Genomic DNA, 11105 nt, shown 5'->3' with positions numbered 1-11105 from the left:
AGTGAGCGAGTGAGTGTGCGATTGAGTGAGTGAGTGTGTGTGTGTGAGTGAGTGTGTGTGAGTGAGTGAGTGAGTGTGTGTGTGAGTGAGTGAGTGTGTGAGTGAGTGAGTGTGTGAGTGAGTGTGTGTGAGTGAGTGAGTGAGTGTGTGTGTGAGTGAGTGAGTGTGTGAGTGAGTGAGTGTGTGTGTGAGTGAGTGTGTGAGTGAGTGAGTGTGTGTGAGTGAGTGTGTGTGTGAGTGAGTGAGTGAGCGAGCGTGTGTGTGAGTGAGCGAGTGAGTGAGCGAGCGTGTGTGAGCGAGCGAGTGAGCGAGCGAGTGAGCGAGCGTGTGTGTGAGCGAGTGAGTGAGCGAGCGTGTGTGTGAGTGTGTGTGTGAGTGAGCGAGTGAGTGTGTGTGTGTGTGTGTGTGTGTGTGTGAGTGAGCGAGTGAGTGAGCGAGCGTGTGTGTGAGTGAGTGTGTGAGTGAGCGAGCGTGAGTGTGTGTGTGAGTGAGCGAGTGAGTGTGTGTGTGTGTGTGTGTGTGTGTGTGTGTGTGTGTGTGTGTGTGTGTGTGTGTGAGTGAGTGAGTGAGTGAGTGAGCGAGTGTTTGGGAACTGGTTGCAGAACCTTTATCAACACTGACTGTAAAAAAAACACTTTCTGTAATCTGACTTAAATCTTCAGCTCCACTCTTCTCCACTCATCAGAACTGCTTTAGATCAGACACTGATAATGACTCCATATTGTGGTTCAGTGGAATCCTAGAGCTTTAAATGGCTTTGTAGCCCTTTCTATAGTTATAAATTAAAACGAGCTATTCTAAGCCATTTTGGAAAAATTCTTTAGATGGTGGAATAGTGTTCCTGTAGAAGCTTTTTAGGTGCTCCTTGATTTTGATTATAAGGTTTAAGTACATTTTAATTTTACAGAGCTGCTGAAATCAAACCTGAAGTTTGGCTAAACTGGCTGTTACCTTATTGGTTCAGCTCATCAAAAGTTTATTATCTTTGATAAACCGAACTAAGGTTCAATTACTTTCCACAGCATAGTAATGTCGATCCTCAGGTTGAACCTCTGCTGATCTGAGATATAAGTTGATGTTGTTTCTCTCTGTCAGGCCACACTTGCTGCCAGTCGTCAGTCCAGTTGTCCCAATAACAGTGTCTCTGCAGTGAGCACAGTAAGTCTCAAAAATATTCATCCCCAACACTTCTGTTTCTGTCACTTCCTGTGTGCATGGTGGGGGTGGTATTTATGTGTGCAGGGGCGGGGTGTTATAAATGCCCATTAGTAGTATCATTAAAGCTGCAGTAAATTTAGGGTGTTGTAGAATTTGGAGCCCCCTTTGGTAGAAATGTGGTGAAACTATGTGGCGCTGCTTCCATCATCCACATTCCATCAAGTGACAACTTTATGGAACCACAAGTCGTCCCCAGACAGGAGCAGCACGCGAGATCTCACAACCTGCTCTTAGACTAATGAGAAGAAAAGTAAGAGAGACTTGCAGGATGACCTGAAAGTAGCAGGAACAACAGTTACACAGAGAACAATAAGCAAACATCTCTATTAATTTGGTCCATGCAGATGAAACAAAAACAGAATATTTGGATATTAATATGGGTGCTCATGTTTGGAGGTGGAACAGCTGCACATTTAAACATTACACACTGTCTCTTCAGGCTAACTTAAGCAGCACCACCGGGGGAGGGACCATGACGAACCCCCGGCCAGTTGGCCCAGTCACATCTGTAACATCATCAGCTCTCAGCCAGTCGGTGTTACTGGGTGGGAACTCGGCGGCTCAAGGCCAGATGTACCTGAGAGTGAGTTTTACAGATGTGCTGATGTTTAAAGAAACCTGGATGATTAATCATCTGTAACCATTTCATAACTGTCTGTTTCTCTGTCAGGTGAATCGACCTCTCAGGGCTCCTCTCACCTCTCATCAGCTCATCTTCATGCCCGGTGGAACAGCCACAGCTGCCGTGGCAACAGTGGCCCAGCAACAGCCTCAACAACAACAACAACATCAGCAGCAGGAGGTCCCACCTACATCTTCAAATAACCAGCCAGATAATGACCAGGTAACAATTACCTCCGATCATTTCAGTTTCTCTTTTATGTATGCCCTTTACTCCTGATACACCCTACCCTGCCCCATCCCTCACAGTGACCAGCTGACACATGTGTTTCAAGAGATTCTGCCCCTCTCATCTATTCTAGGTGCAGAATTTGGCCCTACGTTGTGTTTCTACCCCACGAGTGGCTGCTGTTAAGACTGAGTATCCTGACAGGAAGGACTCAGGTCAGTTCATTTACTTTAAATCTATGCAAAACTTATATGGCCAAAAGTATGAGGACATACTCTCTTTTATAACTTACTTGTTGAAACAGTTTGGGGAAGGCCCCTTTCTATTACAGCATTACTTCTTTGTGCTCCTGTGCACACAGTAAAGTGTATAAAGACATTTGCCTTAAAGGAACTCCAGTGGTCTGCACTGAGCCCTGAAGTCAACCCAACTTAACACCTTTGGGATGAATTGGAATCTCAATTGTGAGCCAGGTCCATAATTGTGATCTCATCTCCATAAATTCCCATTATCTTGTGGAAAGCTTTTTATCTTGTGGAAAGCTCATGGTCATGGTCAGGTGTCCATATACTTTTGGCTCTGTAGTTTTCATGTTCCTATAATGTACGGAACTGATGAATGAACGTTAATGACTAAACGTTTCTTGACTTGTCTGTTTCTCTGTGTGGTTCAGGTTCGTACTGTGTTCCTCCTCAGTCTCAGCAGCAGCAGCAGCAGTTCCCTCAGACAGCACAGCAGATCAGCACCACCAAACTCCAAACTCCTCCTTCCTCCTCCTCTACCTCACTCTCCTCCTCATCCTCCACTTCCTCTCCTTCTCTCCCTCTGTCTCAGCTCCTCCTCTCCCCCTCCCGCCTCGCCCCAGCAGCCACTGTCACCCACATCCTCGTCCCCAGCAACAACGTACCCACGTCCTCCCCGGGTTTCCCCAAACCCAGCATGGCCGCTCAGACCCTGGTGGTCCAGCCGCTCCAGCAGCAACAGCAAAACGGAGCGGAGAAGCTGCCGGGTCCCATCCCCATCCAACCCAAAACAGCCCAGAGCAATCGCATGCCCTCTCAGATGCCACCTCGTCACCCACCACCAATTCTCCCGGCTCCACCCAACCCCCACCCACCACCACACGTCCCGGTCCAGCTGCTCGGATCCAGACAGGGAACCATGGGGAACGCTCAGGCTGTAGCTGTAGCACAGGCTCGAACCTGCTACACCCAGCAGGACAGCTCTGTCCACAGTCATAATCATAGCTCCTCCCCCAACACAGCCACTATGATGACCGCTATGGAGAGTGGTCCTGGGACGGGTCTTAAACCAGCAAGTCAGAACCTGGAACCGGGTCAGAACGGGTCTGCTGCAGCTCAGGTTATAGACGTAGAAAACAGCAGTGCTGCAGCACCACCTGCTGGAGAAACAGCGTACGATCAGCCCACAAACACACAGGTATTCATACAGGAATGAGTTCCTTCAAGTTGTACTTTATATGCAGTCATGTGGTTTGTGTGGGGTCATGTTTGAATCAGGTGGCACACAGGTGTATGAAATCATTTATTTAAATAAACTTTGTGGCAATAGTCTGGGAAAGACTTTCAGCAAGGCTGTTCTTATTGATGAGTTTGGTAAAGAGGAACTACAATGTCTTACACAGAACCGTCTATGGAATGAGGTTCAATGACATCACACAAGCTCTTTTCCTGGAGGGGGCTGGGGGTTGTGGCTGTATTGTGAAAATTAAATTGAACCAGGGAAAGAAAGTTGAAAATTGCATTGTGGTTGAAAAGCAGAAACCTGGCAACCCTTGTTTCGAAATTATTTGCACTGTGATGATGTGCTAAGTAATGCTGGTTATTATAAAAGCAGTGATTCATGATCAATCTATCATTAAACCACTCTGTCTGTGCCTGAGATGTTTGGCTGTTTGACATGCAGAAGGTGGATTGGCTGCTTTACAGTTTCTTTGGGTGTAAGTAAGTGAGTGGATAGGTGAGTGTGTGAGGCCCTGTAATGTAATGGTTACCCATCAAGTGTGTGTTCCTAAACTGTAATACCTGTGTTTTAAGGTAGGCTCTGGACCACCTGAGACTGTGATCAGGATGAAATGCTTACTGAAGATGATTGATTGATTTTCAGTAATTATTGATTGAATTTGATTTCAAAATATGGTTTCTAAAATATTTCTCTATTTATTATTCTGTTTAGATGAAGCCTGCGATTGGCTCGTTGAAGCGCAAATCAGAATCGGACATGACCGGAGAGATGACATCAGAAGTTTCTCCTCAGAGTTGTCCGTCAGCTCCGGACTCCGCCCCTCCTCTCTCCCCTGCCCCCTCAATGGAAACTAGTGAGTCCAGCATTTCTTACACAAGACTGTGTGGACACCTGACCATGAGGTTGTTGGACATCTTATTGTAAAATCATGGGCAGCTATAACAGCCTCCACTCCACTGAGAAAACTTTCCACAACAGTGTGTCTGTGGGAATTAGTGTCCATTCAGTCAAAAAAGCATTGACACTGTATGTCTTGCTAATTCATTCCAAAGCTTTTCAGTGGGGTTAAGGTCAGGGCTCTTCAGTGTTATTTAAACCGAACTCATATTTATGCAGTTTACTTTGTCTAGAGGGGTCATGCTGGAACAGTCTGGCCAAACTGTCTGATTGGCTCTTATTGACACCTGGTTGTAAAATGGGTGTTGCTTACACATCTGAACTCATAAGTAAAGGATGTCCACATACTGGTGGTCATATTATGTACAGTGTACAGTAATTCTCTATGAAACAGTATGGTGAAATTTCCTTACAACGGTAGACTGGTAGATAGACAGTTTAATAGAGGGAAAGATGGATGAATGGAGGGATGTCTGGATGAACTGATGGATGGTGGAAGAGAGGGAGGGAGGGATGATGATTTGGACAGAGGAAGTGATGTAGGGATGGAGAGCTGGAGGGATGATTGATGGGATGAAGGGATGAATGGATGGAAGGATGTATGATGATAATAATGGTAGAATGGATAAATAATAACAATAATAATAACTTTTTTCTCTGTCTCTATGTGCAGCTTCAGAGACAGCATTCTCCACCCCACCCACTTTGTCTCTGTCTCACCCTCGAGCTCCTGTTCCTCAGGCTGTGGTTAAACCACAGGTTCTCACCCACCTCATCGAGGGATTCGTCATCCAGGAGGGAGCCGAGCCATTCCCTGTGAGCCTTGCTCTCACTTTCATCTACACTCATCACCATGTACAGTCTCGTACAGACAACCCAAGGTTGACATTGCGAGGTGCCACCGGTGTCATGTTAAATAGACCTGCAGCCCTCTTTGGGTGAGCCAGGGGTGTAGTGCAAGCAGCAGGGGTCGACTGAATGAACAGGGGAGCTGGAAATAAACAGATTTGGATGATGTAATTGAGGGAAAGTCGGATGGTACAATTATTAAGGTTTATATAAAACACTTCTATTAGAGTATGGAAACATCACATTACTGCCTTTAATCACATTATCTTTAAAAAGGAACCAAACACAGATACGTCCATGTACAGGTGTTTTTAATAAAGTGGCCATGAAGTGTGACGGTACCATACCATAAACATGTGATTCAAATCTTTCAATCCTAAATCTAATTAGAATGTGTTGGTGATTCTGAGTTGGATGTGTTTGTTTGATTGGACAGGTGACCGGTCCAATAAAAGAGCACGCGATGGGTGTTCCTGTTGCTGTGCCGCGGTCAATGCAGTCTGAGAACAGCACCCCTGCTGGTGAGTGTGCATGATTGCTTTTATTATTTTAAAACCATGTCACAATTAGAAAATAACACTCAGTAATTCTTATACTGTTTTCTGAATGTACAGGATGTGAGATGATAATAAACAGTAAGCATTCATTTGTAAACCCACCTTGTACAGTATTTACTTCATTTATTAAAGTAAAGTTTCACTTGTCTTAAAAATGGCAGCTTGCAAAACGCTTCATAAAAGTTGGGACAGGAGAATTAGTTCTTCATTAGCATGTGTCAGGGCTTCACCACTTTGTCAGAAAGCTGTACCTGTGAATAAACTAGCAGTTTAAGAACAACCTTTTTTAGTCACAATATCATGGAAAGATTCAATAAATCCAGAGAAATCTGTGTGTGCTTCTGTATGTGTGTGTGTGTTTGTGTGTGTTTCTGTATGTGTGTGTGTGTGTGTGTGTTTCTGTATGTGTGTGTGTGTTTGTGTGTGTTTCTGTATGTGTGTGTGTGTGTGTGTGTGTGTGTGTTTCTGTATGTGTGTGTGTGTGTGTTTGTGTGTGTTTCTGTATGTGTGTGTGTGTGTTTCTGTATGTGTGTGTGTGTTTGTGTGTGTTTCTGTATGTGTGTGTGTGTGTGTTTCTGTATGTGTGTGTTGCTGCAGTACTGAAGTGTGAGTTCTGCGAGAGCTTTGCTCCTGCCAGTCAATTCCGAGGCTCCAAGCGCTTCTGCTCCAAAACCTGCGCCAAGAGGTAAAAACTTACAAATATGAAACAGTAAACCCCCAGGCCTAAAGAGAACCCAACAGGTTCCCTACAGATTCCACAAGATGGCCGAGAGCTCAAGAGTTTTTAAGATTGATAGGTGGGGGGTGTGGGGGTGTAATCTGAGTTCTTTTTTTTTTTGGTTCTGACCTGTACAGTGTTCTGTAAACTGCAGGTACAATGTAAGCTGTAGTCATCATTTCCGGACCAGTCAGCGTCGCAGTGGTGCACCAGTACCCGAGGGAATAGCTAGGCGCAGGGGTCCTCGCAGGAGCAGCTCTGAAATCGCCTGTGCCAAAATCGCAGGACGACACGTTTCAGTAAAGGTTTGAGTACTCCATAATTTGATTATTCAGTCATTCTGATTACTGGATGAGGTGTGTGTGCATGTGTACCTGTCTGTATGTTTCAGGGATGATTGGCTGGCTGTGTAACTGTTAGGATATTTGAAGGGGTTGGGGGTGAACAGTTCAGGGATATTTTGCAGAGGTGGGGAGGTGAACAGTGCAGCAATATTTGGGGGGAGGTGTGGGGAGGGCACCTTCACTGAAGCTTCTGTTCGGTTTGGTCTGTCCAAGCACAAGTTTATGAATAAATAAACAAATTGTAACTGGCACATAATCAGGAAATATACTTGTATGCCAGTGCCCCCTTGTAGAGGCTTTATGTTACATCTTGTAAACCACAGTAGGACCAGAATGTACAGAACAGAGAGTATGATGCACAGTTTGTGTTGCCTGGGCCGCATAAAAATCATGGACATGATGTAAAAAAGGTTGGAAACCCTGGTCTACTGCTCTGACCCACCACTCCTTCTGAGACCCAGAACAAACTCAGCGGTGCCACCGGCCTGGTCGGGCATTCTACAGACACAGCTGGCTGGGAATCCCTTTTGTGGTGCCACACCAGTGACTCCTACTGTCATGTTAATGAATGTGTTTTTGTAATGGGATTGCCAATAAGCTCATGGTCAGGTGTCCTCATTCTTTTGGCAGTAGAATAAATATAGACATCTGCATCTATATAATATTATAATAGGATTATAAACCCACTTTATGCCCAAATGGCGGATGTTTCTATTTCCCCTGGATTTAAGCCTCTTGCTGCACATTTGGGGTCTGGTATCATCTGTCCAGCTGCTTTGATGTGGTGTATGTTGTAAGAAGCTCTATGAAACTGAATTCTGATCTTGTGCTTTTGATCTCAGTGTCGTTCAGAGTCCAGTCGTTCTGAGGACGTCTCCAGCTGTGAAGGTGAAGAAGAGGAGGAGGAAGATTCTCTCTCTCCAAGCTCCTCCTTTTCCTGCTCTCGTCCTGCTCACTGCACCCCTGAGCTGGACCAGTCGGCACCCGCTGGCCTCCCGTTGGACGGAGACCACTTCCTGCCTGCTAACCCTGCCCACTGGGGTGTGGAGGAAGTGTGCCGTTTCATTTCCTCTCTGCAAGGTAAGAGTTCTGTTCCTAATCAGAGATGTCATGCATCATCAGCCTCATCATTTTAGCCTTGTTAAGCTCCACCATGTACAGTTTTTGGTGCTCATTCAGTTCTGTGGGGGGCGGGGCTACTTTTGGGTGTTTAGTAGCGACCCTGTAAAGTGGCAGCTTCCAACTGCACCCACTGTTCCACTTTCCAGTCTCAGTAACTGATGCACCTAATATTTGGCCTAACTGAAAATCTGTTCGTTTCCTCGTGTATCAATATCTAGTTTAATATCTAGTCGTGTATCAACCGGCTAGTTGTAGCCTAGTGGGTAAGGTACTGGATTAGTAATCAGAAGGATGCTGGTTTAAACCCCACCACTGCCAGGTTGCCACTGCTGGGTCTCTGAGCAAGGCCCTTAACCCTCAATTGCTTAGACTGTACACTGTAAGTCGCTTTGGAAATAAGCGTCTGCTAAATGCTGAAAATGTAAATGTAATGGTGTGATGTCACTTCCTGACAGGCTGTGAGGAGCTGGCCGGGCATTTTCTATCCCAGGAGATTGATGGTCAGGCACTGCTGTTGCTAAAGGAGGAACATCTGATGAGCACCATGAACATTAAGCTGGGTCCTGCCCTGAAGATCTGCGCCTCCATCAACAGCCTCAGAGACTGAGGGGGAACAGAGGGGGACAGAAAGGGTACAGAGAAGAGGGGTATTTGCATAACAGTGACTTTACAACAGAGAAGAGAGGAACAGTATCTCATGTACACTTGGCTGTGCTAGTCTGAGTGCACCACCTAATGCCTGCGTACTCACTGTTATTGTTTCGTTTTTGGATTTGATCACAGCTTAACTGGCATCTGATCTGATTGATCTTTCTTATGACAGTTTTCTTGCTGCATCCCAAACCTTATCATATGTACTTAATAGTAAAGAACGATATCACTAGCAGTGTGCTGTTTGGGACACAGCCTTTCCCACCACGGTTACCATGAGCTTTAGGGCATTATGTTGCACACTTTGTAGTGCACATATGTGGAGAGTATATACACACCTGACCTGACCTAACCTCACACATGCCCTTTAGACCAAATGGGCACAAATTCCCACAGACGCATTCCAAGTACTGTGTGGAAAGCCTTGCCAGAAAAGTGGGGGCTTCTATTTTGCATTTTTTATTAATAGAATGTTTTCCTTAAAATTCAAAGTCAGTAAAACAACTATGAGTGAAAAATCTATAAAAAACAATCATGAATTTTGAAATGATATTTTTTTGCTGCTTAAAAGCGAGTCGGCGCATTGGCGAAAGTGATTACATCAGTTCCTCTCTACAGAAGATCAGATTTCCAGGCGCCCAGGTGGCGCAGCGGGATATTCCGCTAGCACACCAGCACAGAGATTCTAAACTCCTTGGTTCGAAACTCAGCGTTGCCACCGGTCGGCTAGGCGCCATCTGGCGGGCACAATTGGCAGTGCCTGCAGCAGATACTAATTGGCCACCGTATCTGCAGGGTGGGGGCCGGACTATGTGTGGGTGGGTGGGTCGGTCTTCATACGCTGTGTAAGGACCCTGATTGACAGAAGAGACGCCTGTGCACAATGCAGGGGCGAGAAGAGGATGGCTGTGCGTGTGTCGGAAGAGGCGTGTACAGCGACGTGCTCTCCTTGGATGCAATCTGGCATCCCTCAGCAGCAGAAGACAAACTGAGTGTGCTAAATCGGGAGGAAATTGGGGAGAAAATGCAGACCAGTCTGATGATCTGACGGCACTTGGGTGGATTTGATCTTCTCGTCAGAGGTTAGGTTCCTGTAATACACCTAAGCTCCCCAAACACCAAGAAATGCTGAAATTCATTTAGATTTCACAATTAAGATTCAGATTCTTAATCTCAAATTGGTTTGCTGATTGTATAATTCGTAATAAAACATTCTATTAAATAGAAATAATAGAATAAATGCATTTTCAGTAGTGGACCCAGACTTTTGCCCCCTGCTGTATGTAGCTCCGTCTCTCACTTTCAAATAAACAAGTGAAAGGTACAATTAAGGGCTGTAGGAAGGAGCAGTGGTCCGAGTTGCCTTGATGTTGCCATGGTGATGTAAGAACGTTGAGCTATGGGGTGTAAAAGTCTGAGTGCACTATCAAAATACAGTTCATCACATGTCAAACATTATGACAGTGTTTTTAAACCATCAACATCACTGTGGGTATAGGAACATCCCACAAACCACTGCTGCAGTCTGGACGCACCAAAAACACCAAACAGTGTCAACCTGAGCCTTTCAAACCTTCCACACATTTCTGTCCTGCTCTCAATAGCTCTGGTACATTACAATTGTATTATGTCCCGCCTGCAGTGTCGACGCTAGCTCGGCTTCTATCCACTGCAAATGTGATTTGTTATCCACACACTTGAATCTCATTTACTCCACATTTACTCTGTAGTACCATTTAGGTACTTAGTCCTTAGTCCTGTTCAGGCTTGCAAGCCCATACTGGGAAGACTGGGTGTAAAAAAAAAACCACACAAAGTGCCAGTCTTGTGGTGCCTGGCATCACTCCCTGACACCCAGATGTTATTTAAAGTAGGCAATATGTTCACTGGCATGTTTTAGGAGGAAGCTGTGGACACAAGTAGGAGTGAAGTAGGCATTAAACCCTTGTTTCTGGAGCTGTGTGTGGCACCAACACTACCCTGTACAACTGTAAAACACCAAATCCTAACCTACTTTATGAATGAGATCCAGACTTAGGTCGTTTTTACTTTAGAGGTCCTAAAATACTCTGAGTGTAATCATTTATCTGTCTGTACGTGCAAGTTACCGACTACATACTGCACCATGCTAACATGTTAGCGACAGCGATAGTTAGCATGCTACCTTGAACAAGTCATGCTCTGTAATGAATTAAACACAATGATCAGATCAGTTTTGGTTAGTGCACTCAGACTCATGTGAAGGAAGAGCAGAACCATTTGGCTCTTTTAATGACTATTTAAAGTTCCAGATGTAAACATGCTATGTTTCTTTTGTTAGGCAGTATTAACAAATAGTTTTTATGGTTACAAAGCTTCAAAAATCAAAGGTTATTTTTCTGTACCGTAGTTTATTTTAGAAGCTTTACCGTAGT

At 45.1% G+C, this 11105-nt stretch overlaps 1 protein-coding gene across 1 annotated transcript in view; it reads left to right on the top strand.

The window, feature by feature from the left end:
- phc1 (polyhomeotic homolog 1) overlaps positions 1 to 10898 on the top strand; it is an 18549-nt gene extending 7651 nt beyond the window's left edge. Inside the window, exons 4-15 of the mRNA XM_062992577.1 lie at positions 1096 to 1158; positions 1658 to 1801; positions 1889 to 2062; positions 2202 to 2283; positions 2742 to 3508; positions 4265 to 4406; positions 5124 to 5266; positions 5736 to 5820; positions 6454 to 6541; positions 6729 to 6879; positions 7761 to 7998; positions 8496 to 10898. Coding sequence (XP_062848647.1) covers positions 1096 to 1158; positions 1658 to 1801; positions 1889 to 2062; positions 2202 to 2283; positions 2742 to 3508; positions 4265 to 4406; positions 5124 to 5266; positions 5736 to 5820; positions 6454 to 6541; positions 6729 to 6879; positions 7761 to 7998; positions 8496 to 8647 — 2229 coding nt within the window. The 3' untranslated portion in view covers positions 8648 to 10898. The remainder of the gene's footprint in view (positions 1 to 1095; positions 1159 to 1657; positions 1802 to 1888; positions 2063 to 2201; positions 2284 to 2741; positions 3509 to 4264; positions 4407 to 5123; positions 5267 to 5735; positions 5821 to 6453; positions 6542 to 6728; positions 6880 to 7760; positions 7999 to 8495) is intronic.
- The last annotated feature ends 207 nt before the right edge of the window (positions 10899 to 11105 follow it).

Source organism: Trichomycterus rosablanca, chromosome 3 (genome assembly GCF_030014385.1).
Source record: "Trichomycterus rosablanca isolate fTriRos1 chromosome 3, fTriRos1.hap1, whole genome shotgun sequence".
Taxonomy (NCBI): Eukaryota; Metazoa; Chordata; class Actinopteri; order Siluriformes; family Trichomycteridae; genus Trichomycterus; species Trichomycterus rosablanca.
Note: the sequence above shows the minus strand (reverse complement) of the source record. Positions and strands in the feature narration are given on the sequence as shown.